The sequence below is a fragment of the Artibeus jamaicensis genome, unplaced genomic scaffold (assembly GCF_021234435.1).
Source record: "Artibeus jamaicensis isolate MK-2021 breed Jamaican fruit bat unplaced genomic scaffold, CSHL_Jam_final scaffold_833, whole genome shotgun sequence".
Lineage (NCBI taxonomy): Eukaryota > Metazoa > Chordata > Mammalia > Chiroptera > Phyllostomidae > Artibeus > Artibeus jamaicensis.
In genome coordinates, this window is record NW_026522056.1 from 18,821,460 (window position 1) to 18,841,956 (window position 20,497).

The 20,497-nt window shown below is 42.3% G+C and overlaps 1 protein-coding gene across 2 annotated transcripts in view; it reads right to left on the reverse strand.

The window, feature by feature from the left end:
* Nucleotides 1-20,497, reverse strand: part of MTUS1 (microtubule associated scaffold protein 1) — a 129,515-nt gene that overhangs the window by 62,281 nt on the left and 46,737 nt on the right. The window contains exon 4 of one of the 2 annotated variants that reach the window (XM_037128798.2): nt 3,261-3,422. The exons of the other annotated variant lie outside the window; for it this stretch is intronic. Within the exon in view, the coding sequence (XP_036984693.2) occupies nt 3,261-3,422 (162 nt within the window). The remainder of the gene's footprint in view (nt 1-3,260; nt 3,423-20,497) is intronic. 2 annotated transcript variants of the gene reach the window in all.

Here is a 20,497-nt window from a genome sequence, read left to right on the forward strand (position 1 = left end):
ATGAAGGTGAAGGAAAAGAATGTTCCATTTCTTTAGTTAGCCTTCTTCTGCTTTGTTATTTCCAAGAGATTGCGAATAGCTTTGGTGTGTATTTCTTATGTTTCCTCCCACTATCTGTCTCTCAAAAATAAACGTCTTTTTTTGTGTGTGGCCAAAATGGAAGGAAAGGGAAGCTCTTGGACTTCATATCTGCAAATGTTATGAAATAATATACTTTCTAAAGTTTCCTTCTACATTGGCACAATGGTCCTCAAACCTTCAACCCATTCAAGACCTACAATATATCATTTATTTTTATCCAATGATCTTAAAAACTGGACTTCAGGTACCTGAGCCTGTAACAGTCAACCTCTATAAATGAGCATATTTGCCATGTTTCATGCTAATAACCTAAAAGAAAAATTAGTATCACAACATTAAATTTTTCTATGCTTAAAAGAACACATGCAAAAAAAACCCTGCTGAAGCCCCCAAATGACAGAGATTTATTGTCTTATATATCTTGATTCAGTCACTTTAAAATTTGGTCATGCTATTTCCTTGGGATCTCAAAGCACCGAGAACCGGATGCTAATTTTACAACAGCACTATGCAATCTCAGAAGTTCTTAAATGATGGCACTGGCGTTACCACACCACAAAGAAATGAGCAGACAAGGAGATGTTCTTTAAAAAGGTTCAAATGCTCAGCCCAATATGAATCGAAATACTGATGAACAGATGATTTGCTAATGTGACCCAGCCCTATCAGAAACAGAAAAATTCCAGCTCGAAATGATTTTTCATGTTTTAAGGTATTTCTTAAAAAGTATACATCTTTAATGTTTTTGGCTAGAATGAGTAAAACAATCAAGCAGGTGATGTTTTCATTTTAATCCTAGGAAAGTATTTTTCTTTACTCATACAGCTATATAAGCTATCATACAGCTATATAAGCTACACACACACAAAATACTACTTAATTAGAAATGAGACCATCAGATAATCTTTGATCATGAAGTAATTTCACGTGCCAAGAACATCAACAAGGCTAAGTTATACTGAGTTCTGAAACACATAAAATACAAAATAAAATTGATTCTATGTAGGATTCTTCAAACTTAAAATCTGTCCAGGAAATACTACAATTCACACAAATTACAAGTTACCAAAAATAAAAAAAAAATAGCATCCAAAGCTGTCAAGTTGATTACGTGAGTAAAATTAAGAACATGCCTACAAAGAAAAGAATCAAACCAGAAATCACCGACGTACTTCTGCTCCCAGAAAGCGTGGCTAACAAAGGGCCCACACAAAGGCTGTAGGACCCCAGGACCAGCAGTGTCAACAAGGTAGCATCGTAGTGCCTCTCGGAACCAGCCGGCGGGGTGAGTGTAGAATTGATCAATATGTTCGCAGAAATATCCGTTTCTGTACAGCTGCGGAATCCTCCTGGCACAGTCATCTAAAAGCGTCAAGGCAGGCTTAAGCAGGAAAAACTGCAGCCATGTTCACGCCCAGATCCTTCATGCTTGCTCTTAGTGAATGAGCATGGAGAGGGGAAAAAAATCTGTAAGCTCCAAGGCACCACACAAAACAGATTAGACCAGCTCGCAAATCAAACTGAGAGAGAAACGCGTGGATTTGAATGCTCCATCTGCAGCAGGGACACATCGCTGCTAGACAGGCTCTGCGGGGAGAGGGTAGACCCCTTTGTTAGAAGACAAAAAGGCACAGACAAAAGCATTTTATAACCTCCTTCGGAGTGTCAGACACGGCACTGTGACGGTGGCCAAGGCGGCACGGCTGTCAATGGCAGAGGCTGGGAGTGGTACTACAGAACGTGTTGGCTGGCAGCGTCACAGATTCTGTGGCTACACAGCCCTCGGGGAGCCCGTGGAGAGGCGGTTCTGGCAGATGGTTTTTTAAATTCCCATTGCACACAGAGAAAGCCACGGGCGTGAACTACCCTTCCAAATTCATCAAGAATTATCTGTTCCAATTATCTGTTCCTCTGATTTTATGCCACACCTTCAAAATCCAGGCAATAAACAGATAATAATCCTGTTTCATTTTAAGGAGCATAACCCAGTCTTCTTCACACAGCTCTGCTATCCAGCTGTGTATTAACATGGAACCAGCCACTGCTGCTAAAGGAGCTCTCAACAACATGCTTGTTGTTACTCCAATAACAAGAAATCATCTTCCAGAAACTCATTCTCAATTCTGTTCACATACTGGCTGTGTGCCCTTGGGCCAGTGACAACCTCTTGAGCCTAAATTGCCTTATACATAGAATCAGTAACAGCAGAAGTTACTTGAGAGGAAAAAAGGTGAAATAATGTGTGGTAACCCCGTGACACTGCTCCACTCTCCAAAGGTGCAATAACCACAACCCCCTCTGTCCCCGTCCCCTCCGACCAGAAAAAAGAAATGGACCCCTCCTGGAAGCAGAGAGAACTCTCCCCCCCCACCCTTATGTCTTGTTTTATCTGGTATTCTTCTTATCCGTGTACATAGCTTCTTTCTTCTCAATTCCCTTTCAGGTAAGAATCGATTCTCTTATAACCTGTATTTCTCACTCCATCTGTCATGATGCTCGTACACAGCAAGCACTCTGAACGTGTTCAAATTAACTGATTTTGTAAGCCGATTTAAAAGGAAAGGAGCAAGTAAATACTAAGATCAAATACATTTTTTGAAGGAAAGGAAAAGTTCAATTAATTCGCCCATATTACACACAGAATTCACACTAGCGAACAACTTTTAAAATATTCTTCTGATTTCAAATTACTTAACATTAGGCTTGAACTTATAATATGCTAGTCATATTACACTGAATCTAGCATCCAAAGCTTATAAAACACACATCTAGAAAATTTTATCTTTTTATAAAATAAATGGAGCTAAAGTTATCTTTTTTTTGGATTTCTAGTTGGGTTCCAATGGCCCCTAGATCATGTCCTCTCCTTAAACAAACTGAAGAACACTCTCACTTCAAATGACATGCTTTAGAATCTTTCACGTAAAAAAGAAAAAAGTCCTTCTACGCAAATATTTCAGTGTTTGCACATTCTTCCAAAGAGTGTCATTGAAAGAATATTTTTCCTGCCAAACTTTCACAGCAAAAAAGCAAAAGAAAAAAAAGTGGGGAGAAGAAACCGTATGTCTGTGTTCCCATAAACCACAGAATCGAAAATTCTGATAATTACATGTGGTACGCTAGCTTTCGTATAACCACAGTTCCAACAACCCCCGAAAGCTGGCATTCGACCGACTCACAATTATTGCTGTAGGTGTTCAGATCACTGCGGGTGCTGGTAACGGAGGAAGGGCTTCCTGTCCTCCGGAGCGCAGAACTCTTCAAGGACGCGTTGGACTTAGGAAGTGGTCTAGGCACATTCACCCAAGACGGCTGTGCAGTCTTCAAAGATGTAGGTTTTCCTTCAGGGTTAAAAAAAAAAAGTTCTACTGCCATTTATTTCAAAAGTTGTAAGCTTGCAAACTCAAACTCCTACACTAAGAACCGAGTGAAAATAAAAAAATGAATATTCAGAATCATAGAACTTTGGATGCAGTCTTCACCCAGACTTATTTATTTTTGACGTAGCAGAAGCAGAAGAGCAGAGATAGTGGCCAGGCCTGCCGGGTGGCTGTAACCATGTAACCTGGAGGAACTCACTCATGCCTTCTGGGATACAGTGATAGATCGGAAAGGGCCACGTGAGACACAAGCTTTCGGCAAAGTTGAAATCAAAGAATAAGCAAACTGATGTGACTTCTCTCCCCTACACTGTTGGTCAAGAAGTAAACAAACAAGCCCATTCATGCACTAGGCTACCAGATTTTAAAAAATAGATGAAACATTTAAAACAACCAAACAGGAAGGAAAAAAATCAATTTGATTTAAAAAACAAAAACACTTCATTCAAAAAATACCTAACATCTAACCACCAGGTGGTGCTATATTAGCAGTATTCTATTTTTCCTCATCTTTTTTTTTTTTCTTTTTAAGAGAGAGAAACATGGGATTGTTGTTTCACTTATTTATGAACTTATTGGCATAAATTGGCAGAACACCTTGCATATGTTCTGACCAGGGATTGAACCTACAACCTTGATGTACCAGGACAATGCTCTAACCAACTGGGCTATCTGGCCAGGGTTCCTCTTATATTTTTCATCCTGACTCCTTATTTTCCAAACTTAAATGATTACCACTTGAATTTCTCACTCTTCCTTGCAGCAAAAGTGTTTCTGCCTATCAACATATATATGCTTCACATTTTCTGGCATCTTTGAAATCACACTCCCTCACATTGGCTGCTTGAATGTGGGCATTTTCCAAGTTCAAGCCTTTATTTTACAACTTTCTTTATACCCATCTCTCTCACAGAGTCTGTTTTATTCACTTTAACCGGCCCTATGTGGGTTAACCTCAAATGCTCACCTGCAGCCCTATTCTCCTTCTGAATCCCAAGGCCACTTGTACTTCCATGCTGAATGTTTCAACCTGGACAGTTCGATAACCTCTTACCTACGTATGCTAACTTTAAGTCTGGTTTTCCTTTTTCCCCAGCCTCAAAACACTGGGGTCATCTTTGTTTCCCCCAGAAGTGAAAAGACCTCAGATGGAAATGGTAGTATCAACATATTACTAAAGGCGCCATAGCAAGGAGAGTGATTTGTCTGGGAAATAACGCTCATTGCTTTGTCCCAGTGGTTTCACCTATAAAAATCTCACTGTAATAGAGAAAAAGGAGCTTAATTTCCTTAGGCCCAACATGTGAAGTCGCCCATATTAAAGTTCTGCCCATCTTCAGCCACACTCCTGTGCGGGCATGCATTCTGCTCCACTCACCCTCCTGTTCCCTCTGACACCAGGCTGTTACTATCCTCACGCAGAGGAACACCATTTCTTTCCAAAGAGCTCTTTGTTTCAATCCAACTCTTACAAACCCTCAATCCTTCCCCCCTCCCTTATTTTTGCCTGAGCAACTCATCAGGCACCGTAGGTGCTGGCCTTCTATCCTCCCCAACTCCCTCACGCAGACCTCCTGAACGTGAACACCAAGTTCACGACCCAATCTACAAATCGCCATTTCCCCCTTATCTACAGGGTATTGCTGTTAAACCTCTCAACAAATATTTAATTTTACAGGCGTACATGGCAGTCACAGGGTTGATGCCTACCCACTTCTTCCCCTTCATGCTCTGCCATGTCTCCACCCCTCTGGGCCCTGCTATGCCCATCTTTGTGAGGGAAATGGCCTACTTCCCATCTACCAGCAGAGTCCGACCTGTGGCCCACGGACTGCATGTGGCCCAAGATGGCTATGAACGTGGCCCAACACAAAAATCCTCAATTTACTTAAAACGGTATGAGATTTTCATGTGATTACATGGTGAAGTGTATCGATGTGTGGCCCAGAGATGCCAAAAGCTTGGGCACCCCCGATTCTAGTCCTCTATCCTGCCTGGTGAGTACAAAGCCAACGGCTGGTTCTTTTAAATTGTTGCTACTCATTTGCAGCCCCACCCTGGACCCATGAATCATAATCTCCAGTTGAACAAGATCCCCAGGTGATTCAAATACACCTGAAGTATGAGAAGCACTGTCAAGAATCAGGGCCTCTTTGTAAAAGCCTTTCCTTCCAAGACACCCTCCTCTGTGTGCAATGGACCACACCTCCCTTTACACTCCTAGTGATTCTTGCTTTTATCTCAGCATCCCTTTCAATATGTCTCTGGACCAGCCTCTATGATCCTTGAGAACAGGAAGAGGTCCTGATTCCATTCTGTCCCTCAGGGCCTAACAAAGTGTACAGCGTAGACTGAGATTGAATAAATGTTTGCTGAATTCATTAATTTTCCTTTTCAGGCCAAGAGTAAAGTGGGGGAAATAGGGAGAGGTAGGTAAAGGGTACAAACTGTCAGCTATCAGATGCATAAGGTCTGAGGCACTAATGTATAACATGGTGACTACAGTTGATAACACCATTATATCACTGACATTTGTTAAGAGAGCAGAACTTCAATGTCCTCACCAAAAAAAAAAAAAAAGATAAATATGTGAGGTAGATGTGTTAATTCAATATATATATATCTTTCATAATATACACATACATATAATGACCACAACATACACTTTACATATCTTACAACTTTATCTGTCAATTATATGTCAATCAAGTGGGATAAAAATGGAATTATAAAGTGGGATAAATGTGAAATTATAATGATGATAGTAATAAAGCTATTAAAATTTCTTTTAAAGGCAAGAGTAAATAAAATTGGAAATCATATTGTCTTCTCTCATTATCTACATTACAGCTTTAAAAAACTTAACCAAGTTTATTTGTCCTTCATTAATATCAACAGACTCTTCAGTCTATTAGCTAAATAAGGAGACATTTTTCCTTACATCCCTTATTATAATTAGCATGTACTAGATATTCAAATATCCATAAGATTTGTCAGTGTACAGTTAGACACAAGTTTTACTTGCTTTGGGAGGTATAGAAAAACAGATTTTTTTAATATAAATTCATCAAATTGCTACCCTTTCAGCAAAACCATTCTTATGAGTCATTGCCGAAACCAATGAACAAGGTTGGGCGAGTTACAGATGAAGATTTTTGGGCCACTGCCACATGCGATCAAGACTGAACAAGTTTGGAAAATCCACTTATTTCTCAGAAAGGGACATTTCACAGCACTGTTTCTGATGGCATCGTAGGTTCACAGGCATTCCGCAGCACACCTCAGGGTCAGTACAGACCAGTACCCCCTTAGAAGCCAACACACACGTCGCCACCAGAAATAAGCTTTCCCTCAAGCCCAGGGATCATTCCTCTGGCCTGCCAAGTCACACTGCCACCCCTCCCACACTGCACGCCTCCACTTAATGGCCATTTGCAGTCCCAGCCAAGTCTTGTCCATTCTACCACTGCTTGTACTCCTGACCACTGGGCACACAGCATACTGAAGAAAGCCAACTTTACTAAAGGATTAGCCCCTGGAAACCCAGAATAATCCAAACAGTGCATCACTATTCCTGTCCCCAGTTTATAGATGAGAAAACTGCTGAGGCACTGAAATGGCCTAGTGGGGTCACACACCTAACCAGTGACACTGAGGCCTGGAATACAGGCCACTTCCACCAGCCCAGGTCCCCGTACTGTGCCCCAGAACTGAAGCATCGTGGTCACGGTCACAGGAAGAAGTATCAAGTGCGGAGGCTGCCTGGAGCACCTCCTCTCACCTGAAGGGTGCTCTAAGGTGCAATGATGAAAACACCGGGGCTACTGCAAGGTGTGGAACTGTCTCACCAGCAGCCCTGATGTCGACCTCAATGGCCAGGTTGGCTTAAAGTGCCTGTAAGCAGACTTCACATACAGCAGCAGTAAAACATGGACATCGTGAGCAACATTAAGGTAAGACCTGTCCATGCCAGGCTGAGAGGCTGTGAGCAACCAGAGTACCAGGTTCTAAAATGATGAAGTCAACACAGGACTGCTCTGATGGACAGGCCCGAAAAGGTGATGTTTATCGGGTTACTTCCCATCATGTAATGTATCCCAGAAGAACCACAAAGACTAAGATCTACCTGCAGAGATATTATTGGCCTCAGTGGTTTAAGTCCATGCCTTTAGCATAAACTCACATATAGAGAACTGGTTTGACTCTATCATCATGACCATCTCTTGTCCAGGGAAAATATGAGATGGGTAACATTCACCTTTGCCTCGCATGGCAACACAGAGAGTGCCCTGGATTTGAAACATACCTTCATCAAACAAGCAATCTACTCAGACAACCAGCTTGGAAAATCCAATTAAATGGACAGTACAGTACTCAAAAACAAAATCTTTAAGGAATATCTTACAAAGCAAAAAATCCAATAGAAAGCTTTATTAAGTGAAAAAGGACACTGTTAATATTGTCCTATTCTGTAAGTTTACACTTAGCTATATATTGAAAACTTCCAGAAGAATATACCAGAATTTTATCTCATATGGGATACAGCCCATTGGGAGATGGGGGCAAAGAGAAAGAGAGAAGCAGGAATGGGGACCGTCCCCTCCATACTTCGTGTGCTGACACGTTCCTCCACATGAATCCTCTTACCACAAGCAGCATACTTTTATAATAAAATAAAAAGATATTATTAAAGTCATGGGATTAAATATGTAATCAAAGATACTCGAGACAAAACAGATAAAGAAAATGAGGAAGCATGAATTGGATGAATAATTAAAGTAGGTAGACTCTATTATTTTTATTCCCATGCATCTGTAAGCATTAGGTATTTTTTTAATTCTTCTCATTTTACTAGGTGGGAGAAAAAAGACTTAAAATACCAGTAACTCAAACTGAGGTCTTTAGAGTATATGACTATGATGACAATACTCACTTTACTTCTGGAAAATTCTTTATGGTACTATAATGGTGTTTCCTGGGACTGGAAACTAAAGCTAAAGAATGAACTTCTAAATGGAACTCCTTTGTTCTGACACTTACAAATGACTCATTCTCTGGGAGAAAGCTCTCAGGAGCCTCACCAGCATTCTCCTCGTGGCCTGCTCCACTCTTTAAGGAAAGGTCTGGGAAACAAGGCGGGTCCCACAGGGCCCACAAAACACACAGTAACGTGAGAGGTTTCCAAAACCACAGACACACCTACTAGTCAAAGCAAATTCTTGTCTCTGAGCCCTCAACAAGACAAGAACGAATTCAGCGTTAGTATAGTTTTCACGAGGCTATTCAGCACTGAAAAAATGACTTGCTGCTTTTTACATTCAGTATCATTCATGGGTTTGGGAGATGTTTTAATTACCATTTAAAAAAAAATGGACACCTCTATTACCTGTACTCGAAGACGCAGATCATCTTTATAAAAATGTGCACAATAGTAAGATAAGTGCAAGTAATGGCAAAGCACAGATGTACAGGGTGCCTGCCAGAAAGACCCGACATCTTACCACAGAAATCACTACCCAAAATTTTCGGTAAAAGTGATATACTACAGAACACATCGCCTCTCTTCACACTGAAATATTTTGTTCTGTGATTTGCCTCACTCAGTTGGAGGACAGGTGTCTTGGGGAAGAAACAGAAAATGAGATTGGGCAGGCAGATAGTTTGCAGTTGGCATGAGATCACTGAAGACGGCACTAACTTCCAGGCTAAAAACTTTAGACTTTTGTTGTTGGCGGTGGGGGATGGGGGGGAAGATGGAGAGGCCCCAGCACTGTAGATTTCCTAGCATCTGTATCAGAAGGTGATCGTGGGGCAGCAGCTGCAGAACTGACTGAAGGGAAGAGTTCGAAATCAGGGAAACAACTTAGGAGGCTGAGAGACCCGGCAGGGCTAGAGGCAGCACAAATTTTAACTGGACAGTGAAAAGGCGACTGCTGAGGTCAGTTATATATGAGTGATCTATATACTTGTATACTATTAGTATATAGGTGGTTCACAAATAGTATATATGGATTAGTATATAGGTCATTCATATATATTGCTGACCTGTACAGTTTAAAATATAAATTATATTGTTATAGAAATATAATAAATATTAATAAGGCCTGCAAGCAGTAGGGCCATAAACCACTAGAAGCAGGGCAAAAAATTGCCAACTAAACAGATAAATACAGTTAAAATATAAAAAAAGAGAATATGTTTATAGCTTTAATTATAAGTGGGCTTCTTCAAACACAACTATATAGAGAAGGTGACCTTGTGCATAATTATCTATGGTAACGAGGCATTATTATAATAAATTAAATGGAGTCTACCCCAAGGGATAAAAAAACAACAACTTATGGAAGAAATAAATTATACACACTCAAAATAGTGGTTGCATATTCACTCTCGACTCAAAGGGACCAAATTCTCTATTAGCACTAGTGTAGATGTTAAAAATTTTCTCTTCATTGGTAGCAGAGTATTGTCTAACAACTGTTTAAATAAGCCTGATACTATAATACACAACAACAACAGTTTTCCAATGTACCAGGAAAAACTGAAAAAAGATCCTTTGCTTTAGCAACACAAAGTCATTATCTACATAGACACATACATGCAACATGCACTCTTTCTATGAATAAAGTACGAGAAGCGCTAGTATTCTGAAGAAACTACAAAAACGAGGAACATAAAAGATTTGAGTAACTGAACCTACAGGTTAATTCTTCCCTGAATTACTATATTAGTTGAATGCTATTCCAATCTGAATCTACATGTGGTTGTTTTGAAAGGAAGAACTGGAAGAATTTTTTTTACAGAATCTTTTAATAAAAATCACTTATAAAAATTCTAGTAAAATTCAAAGAGAAAGTCATTTCTTAGTACATTTTATGAAAGAACATTTGGTCCTTTTGCAAAAAGCTCCTTTTTCATTTAAAAGCATTTCTTATTTATAGACACAGGGAGAATTTTTTTAAACAATTAAAATTAGTCCATAATAAGTTAGAATGGCCAAAATTTTCTGGAACATAAAAGTAATCAGAAAGACTACAATTCAACAACAATAAAACAATCTAATCTTCTAAATGGGCAGAAGACTTGAATAGAGCTCTTCTCCAAAGGAGATATACAATGGCCAACAAGTACATGAAAAGATGTTCAGCATCATTAGTCATCAGGGAAATGCACACCAAAACCACATCACACCTATCGGGATGGCTATTATAAAAACAGAAGGTAACAAGCATCCATGAGGATTTGGAGAACTTGAAACTGTGCCTTGCTGATAGAAAAGTAAAATGGTCTGAGTCCATGAAAAATGGCAGGGGGGGCTCTGCAAAAAAACCAAAAATAGAACTACCCTATGATCCAGCAAGTCCCTTTTGCCTATAGATCCAAAAGGATCACAAGCAGGATCCTCAAGAGATATTTGTATGTCTACATCTCATAGTATCATTCTCAGGAGTCAAAACGGAGAGGCGACCAAGTGTTCACTAGCACATGAATAGACAAACAAATGGTGGCACATACAGACGATGATTTTTTTTTAGTCCTCACCTGAGGACTTAATGGCTTTAGAGAGAGGGGAAGGGACGTGGCCAGGGGGTAGTGGCAGGGAGGGGAGAAAGAAAGAAACAACGATGTAGGAGAGAAACATCAATCGGACGCCTCCCTCTGTGCCCTGAACAGTCAGGGACCAAACTCTCAACCCAGGCATGTGTCCTGACCCCAAGACTTTTCCATTTACAGGACGATGCTCCATCCAACTGAGCCACACGGGCCAGGGTCATACAATGAAATTTTAATCAGCCTTAAAAGGCAAGGAAATTCTGACACATACTACAATATGGAAGAACCTTGAAGATATTATGGTTAGTGAAATATGCCGATCACAAAAGGAAAAATACTGCATGATTCTTCTTATATGATGTACCTGGAGCAGTCGAAGTCAGGAGCTAGAAAGAACTGTGGTTGCCAGGGGCTGAGAGGGAGAATGGGGAGTCGGGGTCTGATGGATAAAGAGATTCGGTTGGGAAGATGAGTTCTAGGCATGCAGTGGTGGTCATACTTGTACAATCACATGAAGTGACTTAAATACCACTGAACTGTACGCTGAAAAAAGGCTGAAATGGTAAATGTTATGTAATGTATATCTCACCACAAGTTTTAACAAGTTTAACAATTAGGTGAAAGAACTTGTGCTACTAGTTTTTACAGGATATTATAAAAGAGTAAAAGATTATTACTAACATAAATCTATACTGACAGATTAGTAAACTGGCATATAAGTCTCAGAAATGTAAAAATTCAGAACAGGATAAGGGAGGTATCGCAAACCGGTGAAGACATCTGTGGTATTAAGATGGTTGAGCTTTAAAAAGTTAAAATTGGAGAAGCAGCATGGTACAGTGATGAAAAGTCAGAAATCTAGTGCCGGGCTCTACCATGTGAGGGCTGTGAGTAGGCTCATCAACCCCTCTGAACCCCTATTTCCTCATACGTAAGAATGGGGGCGATTATAGCAGTACTTACCGTCACAGGATCTTGGAAGAGTTAAGTGAGTTTGCATTTTTAAAATGCTTAGAACAGCACCTGGCACCTGGTAAGTGACATTTAAATATTAACTGCCAGTACCAACCATCAAAAAAATATTGGGCTAACAAAGGGTTAAAACAAAACCATATAAATTTACCATAATAATTAAATATAGATCCATCTTCCTTTTTAGTAGAGGTCTTGTAAAGAATAAACACAAAGGAAATGGTAAAGTAAAAGATGTCTTTGACAACATAAAAATGCAAAATTAAAAAAAATAACCTCATATACAAAATTAAAAGGCACAGAGTAAAATATAGGACCAAGGACAACGGACAAGGTCAAGCCAATGAAAAAGAATCACACGTTCCAAAATATAAGTGAGCAAAACCTCTAAACCAAAGGGTAAATAAAAATAGTCAAGACTTAAGAAAAATTTAACCTGATGGTAATGAACGTCTTTCCTGGCTCCCCCACTGTCGTTCCCCACCCCCATTTCCATTGCTCACATTCTAAAGAAAGGTTTAAAAAGCCAAAGACGTGTGTTCCCAACCTTTCTGCTAGGTAGGGGCGACCTTGTGACCACATCTGTACCGATAAGGCTTGGATAGAAGGGCACGGGGGGCAGGGGTTAGGGGCTGAACAACCCCCCGCCCCCATAAATGTAGACAGACATGCCTGGACAGAGCTCTTATCTGGGCTGCTGCCCATCACTTCCGGCCTTCGTACGCAGTAGCAGGAGGACTTAACACCTGGAACTCTCAGCGACCATATTTTAACTGAAAAGTCACTGACAAAAGCACCGTGCTGAGGCAGGAGGTGTGGAAGGACCGAAAGATGACATTACTGAACCACCAAATCTGGAAGTGCCTACCCCTAGACTTCCTGTTACATAAACACACAACCTTCTGGTTTTACACCAAATTGTGTTCTTAATGAAATCTTCCCATTTGTGATACCACGGATGGACTTAGGTGATATTACACTAAGTAAAATAAGTCAGACAGAGAAGGACAAATACCACATGATTTCACTTTTCCGTGGAATCTAAAGAACAAAATAAACAAGCAAAACAGAAATAGACTCGCAGACACAGAGAACAGACTGATGGTTGCTGGAGGGGAGGTAGACTTGGAACAGGATAAAAAAGGTGAAGAGATTAAGAAGCACAGATTTGTGGTTACAAAACAGTCATGGGGATGTAAAGTACAGCACAGGGAATACAGTTAATAATATTGTAATAACTATTCATGGAGCCAGGTGGGTACTAGAAATATCAGGGGGAACACCTTGTAAAGTATATTACTGCCTAATCACTACACTGCACACGGGAAACTATGAATGTCAACTGTAATCGAAAAGTAAAATAAAAAATAGTTCTTAACTACCACATTCCTCAGTCAACAGCATTTAATGCAGCCGATTTCCCCCCCTGAAACACACACTTGACTTGGCTCCCAGAACAGCACTTTTGACTGCCAGCCTTCCCTCCTACTTTCCTGGCTGTGCTTTCTTGGTCTCCTTTGTAATTCTTCCTGTCTCCCTGGCCCTTTAAAGCTTAGGAGTAGCCCACAGGGGCCTTGCAGGGCTTGAGGGAGGTCCCCAGGGGTGCTCTTGACCTGCGCCCTTTCTACACTTACTCTGGCAATGTCATCCATCTAGTGGCTTTAAATACCATTGAAAAGTTGATGAATCCCAAATTTGTACCCCTAGACCAGACTTCTGCTACGTACTCCAGACTTGCATATCCAGCTTTCTACTCTACACCTTCACTTCTATATCCATTACACGACTTACTGTCTCAGTAACTGAGCTCCTGATGTCCACCTTCCAACACCCACCCCCACCTCAGTAAATGGCAACACTGTCCTCCCTCCGCAGCTCACAACGGAACGTGCAGAGTCATCTCTGACTCCTCTCTTCTGCTCTCACTCATGCCTCTCATCTAAGCAAATCCTGTCGGCTTCACCTTCAAGCCAGGTACCTGGAATCTGGCCACCGCCACCGCCACTGCCACAACCCTGGTCAAAGAAGCCACAGTCTCCTGCCCCAGGTGCAGCAGTGCCTCGTCCCTGATCCTGTCCTCGCCCCAACTCGGTGCATTCTCCACTTGGCTATCTGAGTGATCCTGTTAAAATGAAGTCGCTGTGGTTAAAAGCCGAAGTCCTTCTGACTTTTGAGACTGTAGCTGCTGTGGTTCTCCATGGCTTGTCAAACCTCTCATTGCACTTTTCCTTTCTCCAGTCCTTGCTCTTCCCAGCGCAGGCAAGTCAACCTCGACCTCGGGCCTTTCCACTGAGACTGGTACCGCTGTCTTCCACCAGTTCACACGGCTGGCTCCCTTGAGCCCTTACTCAAAAGCCACCTATCCCTGGCCGCATGAGATAAAATTTTACCCCCTCTCTCTCCTCTCATACACCCCCGCACATTCCAGATCCCCTTTCTCGGTATTAGTATTTTTCATCTCTCTTTAGAACGTTACACTATCCAACACCCCATACACACCATGTTAACTCGTGTGTATAGGGTCTGTCTTTCCTGCCAGAGTGTAACTCCTCTCCCTTAGCACTCTGACCAGAGAATTTACATTTATTCAATAATTACTTCTGTATATTCCAAATTAAAGTAGAGTATATTCCAATTAAAATGTCATTTTGTACTTTCCTAAAGAGTGACTCTTTGGCAAGAGTGTCAGCAATGTCGAAATTTTCATATGGGTGTTGGGAAACACTCATGCACTCTGAGCAGGAGCACAGACCTGTGGCGTTTCTGAAGGCCAGTTGGCGACATGCATCAAAAGCCTTAAAATGCTACACCCTCTGATTCTGCCAAAAGGAATGTATTCGAGGTACTTATCTGGCCAGCTTATGGACTCATTATAAAGTTCTTCAATACAGTGCTAAAAAAATACTGGAAACCACCAAATGTTTAAAAAAGTCTGAAGAAGTAAATGATAGCACATTCAGATGTCGAAATATAACAGAACACCATTTAAAATCATGTTATGAAGAAGATGTAAGAATTTAAGAGTTGAGGAAAATAGGTACCATACCTTTTATTTTTTATTTTTTAAAGAGTTTATTGCTTTATTTTTAGAGAGAGGGAAAGGGGAGGAGAGAAACATTAATGTGTGGTTGCCTCTCACGTGCCCCCTGCTGGGGACCTGGCCCACTCCCCAGGTATGTGCCCTGGTTGGGAATCAAACCGGTGACCCTTTGGCTCGCAGGCCCACACTCAATCCACTGAGCTACACCAGCCAGAGTGGTACCACACCTTTTAAATGAAAAAGAAAATTTAATCAACTAATTACATGCCTACTGACTGTTAGGCATGGGGTCTCCAAAATACTAGGAATGGTTTGTCCCCATTAATTTATATAGGCAGATGTGCGTGAGGATATGCAGAAAGAAAAGCACTGAATAGTTACAGATTATAAAGTCCAAAACCATTTGGTGTTGATGACGTTCAGGCTGAACTGTGTTTTTCTTTTTACTGTCTGGACCTTGTCTTCTGGGTGACCGCCAGAACACCAGTGTGGACTGTGTTCGAATGGCCCACCCGCCCTCCTCCGTATTCCCATGCGTGTGTACGGACTTCCTCAGTCTTTGTATTCTAGACTCTGAACCCCCGCGGCCTCCTCCTTTCTGCTTCCTAGTGCACCAGCCAAGTCCTGAAAAATACCTTGACCTCTATGCATCCTTCTGATTTTTACTCTGGGGTCTCAGTGGCAAAGATTACATGGCAGAAGCATCAACACTAAACTAAGACTGGTCCTTATGTTCTAGAATTGCATACATTATAGCAAGAAAGAATTTTAGTGAACTAGTATTGGGAATCTACTCTCTAATGAAACCCTACAGTTGTTTTTTTTTTTAGTATAAGGAAATGTGTAAATAAAGGACAAACTTATCATCTCCCCTATTTAGCTGATAACACCCTGAGGGCAACAGCCACGTCTTACAATCCCTAAGGGTCTGTAGTAAGACTTGCACCGCATACAGTATTAAACTGCTAAGTGAGTGCATTATCTTCCAGAACATAACACTTCGGTGGCACCCTACATTTCCACATTGCGAAATCTGACTTTACTCTCCCACATTCATGAGTTAGCGAGGGCAGTGCCACCTGAGCGGGGCACATGAAACTGGACTCTGCATGACCAGCGCCATTTGCTTAAACTCAAGAGTGAACTTGAAAGGTAGAGTCATAAGAGTACAGGTGAGTCACAACGAAAACAGAGCACGTCTTAGGAGGGCGGTGATCTGACAGAGAAACAAGAACATCCCACGAAGCAAGGTTCTCGTGACAACTTACACTGCTAAAAGCAGAGTATCCGTGGTGGTACTGTCAACACCTGCCTCTGCAGGAGAGTCCACAAGATGTCTGCTGCGGCAGGTGGAGACTACACGAGAATAACCCCTGTGGCCACAGGCCTGGGAACACGGGTCTCACGACTACAGGTGTAATAAACCAGACATTTAGAGGGGCTGCCTCCTGTCCTGTGCTACCAGACAAAGATGAACAAGGGACTTCATATGTGTGTTCATCAGCAAAGGTACTGACTGGCTGCGAACGAGCTCACCTGGCACGCACCTGGAGAATTCCTAAGAATGAGAAAGGCACACAGGGAGCCTTCCGGCCCATTAGAAGCTCAGGTTTATGAACAGCACCTTTGAACAATGAGGTCGTCAAAACTCAAAATTGATCATCTCACGTTTATGTCCTTCACTATGATTACAAAAGTAAGCAAATCAATAAAATTTGCACAAACTCACAGGAAAGTCAGTTGGAAGATACGAGAAAGATGAAGCTGCCTGGCCTATTACCCACAGTGGCTACTCTGAATCTTACCTGTTAAAACTCCTCTTTCATCTCCAAGTGGATCTACTTCTACACACTGCTGCATTCTCTTCTTTATTTTTAATTTTTTAAATCCTTGCCTGAGGACATGTTCATTAATTTTAAGGAAAGTGGAAAGGGAGGAAAAGAGAGAAAGAGAGGAGAGAGAGAGAGAGAGAGAAACATCAATGTGAGAGAAACATGCATCGGTCACCTCCCATGTGTGTCCTGAGCTGGAATTGAACCCACAACCTAGGCATGTGCCCTACTTGGGAATTAAACCTGCAACCTTTTGGGTTGCTCCAACCAACTGAGCCACCCGGCCAGGGCTCCCTTCTTCATTTACCTGTGCACTGGACACACGCCGATGCTTGCACTGCCTGGTCGGCAGCCACCCCTGTTGCTCCCGCCTTCCTCTGCTCTTCTCCCAGAGGCATCCTTACCCTGCACACATTCTCACTGTCTCAAACCTCAAGCACAGCCACAGCCCTTCACGCTGCTTTTCGGTCTTCAGGCTCTGCAACTGAACGTGACCTGCATTAAAACTGTCATTCTTCTGACTACCTCTTCTTGACACTCTATCAGGAAAAACCTATTTGGCTTCATGGCCACTGGGACAAGAAAGCTGAAGAGACACCTAGGACTACTCACCACAAACGGAGCCTGCCAGACTACACCTTCCTTCAAATCATTTGTACTAATTTTCACTCTGCTCTTGATTCCCAAATACGGGTATGAGTCTTACCAGTTTGTGTCCAGAATATTAGAACTGGTCTGCCTTAACCTCCCTTGGGGCTTACCTATCACTTGCCCCAACACACCAAGGCATGCGGACTCTCCCCAAACACACCACACCCTCTCGTAGCTCTACCTGTGCTCCCTTGGGAAAGCGGCAACCTTCCAGGCCTAGCAGACTCCTACAGGAACATTCCAAGGCCGGTTCAAACGTCACCACTGTTCTCCAGTGTTCCCTCAGGCTGGGTTAGTGCTGGTGCACCCTTGACAGTGAGCACACAGCGCTCCATACGAGCCTCCACTCAAATCGAGCCGGGCAACATTCTTAAACACCTGTTGCATAATAGCTACACCAGGTTGAGCATTGGAGATATAAAAATAACCAAGGCCTGGACTTCATCCTTATGAATTTCACAGTTTTGCAGGAGACAGATGTGTAAGAAAATAATTTCAGGACAGAATAATAAGTGCCAGGTAGTACAGAGGCCAGGACAGTTCAGCTGGGGTTTGAAAAACGAAGAGTGTGCATTCAAATGACTTGCTTTAAACACCCCTTTTCACCTCACCTTCCAACCAGTGAGCTTGCTGAAAGGCCATTAAACATGCTTGTATCCTTGGAATCTAACTGGCTACCCAGCACACGGGAAGCACGTAAAACATTTCTTGAATGGAAAAATATGAAAGACTACATAATGATGTAGTTTGAGTCATTCCATAAAGCAGTTTCCCCCTGAATCACTTGCCCGACAAGAATTGAGTGGAATGCCTGCGAAATGATCGATAATTTACAGTGACAATGTTAATAAGGGAAGAGAAGACACTTGTCTACCACGTACCTACAAGGTGTTGCTCAGTCGGCCTCTCTACCCCCCAGCCTTCAGCCCACACACTGGGCAGCTCAGCATTTCGCAGGCACTGCCCATACCGCCTCACCTCGACTTTGGGCTTGCTGTTCCCTCCGCAAAGTCCTTCCATCTGCTACCCAAGTGTTTCCCTCTTTCTCCCCCTGCACGTGCTGACTCAAATGTCACTTGCTCCTTGAGGCCCTTTTGCCTACCCTATTAAAAAACCCAACTCCCTTTACTGCCTTGTCTTCCTCCTCATCTCCGATCTTCATCTTGCACAGTGAACGTCCTAGTTTGTGTTCTGACTCACCTCACTAGAATTCAAGCTCTGCAAGGGCCACAGTCTGTCTCCTCCGTACACTCCTCCTTCCCAGCGCTCTCAATGTTCCTGGTACACCAGGCGCTCAAGAGCTGAGGGAACGAGGGGGGTGCAGAGACGGCGCACACGTGTGATGGAGGCTGAGGGCAGAGGCCCAGGACCAGACTGCCTGGTCGCTTCCCCGTCCCCACCAGTGAGTAACTGGGTAACTTGGGGCAAGTTACTTCAGCTTTCAAGACCTCGAATTCTTCATTTGTGGAGCAGGGATAATCATAGTATCTATATACCTCATAAGCTATAAGAATTAAATAAAATTATGATGTAGAAACTTTAGAATACAGCTTGGCATCTCATTAGCACTCAAAACATATTATCACTATTATTTTCTGTGGAAAGAAACCTTAAGATATAGTCTTTAAGAAGTGTTTCAATTACACGTAAATAAAGAAACACCTATGAGCGACACATGAAAGTTAATGTTTAGAACAAGTATTAGGTGATAATTTCCAGTTTTTAATAATAAATTTATGCAAGCATGTGAATACATGTTCCATAATTTTGCTTTCTCTCTCTCTCTCAAACTCTTGCCTGCAAAAGGCTAAAATGACATAAAATAAATGGGAAAGATTTTAAATTTCCTTTAACACTAAATATACACCAAAAGAAAGGAAAAAAAAAACTGTTTACAAAAGCACTAAGAAAAGAAACCTACAGGCTAGGCAAGTCATTACAAGTTTGGGCTGTCCTGTTGGTTTGAGAGGAATTTATCTTATTAACCCACAATAAACTGAATTCAAGCGAAGGGACGCTCTTTTGAAATGTTATCTCTCTTTTTCTGTAGAACAAAATGAAAGCCCATCTCTCTCCGAGGCCTTTCTGCGGGCTCTGGTGCAATCAGGTGAGCCCCTGAACACTCCTCTTCCCCCCGAGTCCTAAAGCACGCAGGGGCCTCTTCCACGCCCCTTACTCATCGCACTGCGATGCTCCGTGGTTGCTGCATAGACACGCCCCTGCCCTCCCGGGGCAGGGTAACGGGTCCACAGGGAAGGTGGTGTATTCTGTACACACTCTGTCACCCTGCCTGACGCAGGCTGGTCCCTGGGAGGGCAATGACATGTCTGCCTGAAGGAACACACACATCTGTCATCCACCACCTGCTGGGAACTGGTATTGCCCCCGGGAGTGGTGACAGGCAGGACACTGAACATGTCTGCGTCCAACAGGAGGTGCCCATGAAGCAGTCACTGACGCAGCTGTATAAACTGGCAATAACCATGTAAAAATCATTTACATCATGGTAAACAGATGTAGGCCTGAAAAGAGAAATGCCACAGTTTCTAAACCACTCAGCTGAGCATAGGAATTTTAATTTACTAAAATTTACTGTCACGCTCGTAGTGTTTCCTGAGACGACCATGACAAGGTGAAGGGCACAAGGACAGGGCCTCTGGTCTGAATCCCACCTCTGCCTCTTCCTAGCTGCACAACCTGGGTGAACCAACTCCTTGGTGAAGGCTTTCTCATCTGTAAAATGGGCGCACACCTCACAAAACTACGGTGTGGGTGAAATGATTGAGAGGCAGCGTGAAACTTGTGAGCATTCACTAAGGGTGAGCTCCTACCACGGGCATTACAATCCTCATCGGAAATAGTTTTCCCCACTATCTCGCCTTATTTGAGTGGCTTAAAACACACGCATACCTCAAAGAAGCGAAGGTACTTTGGGCGTGCCCATCATCTGGCTTTACAGAAATCTCCAGGTTTGATGAAATAGAATC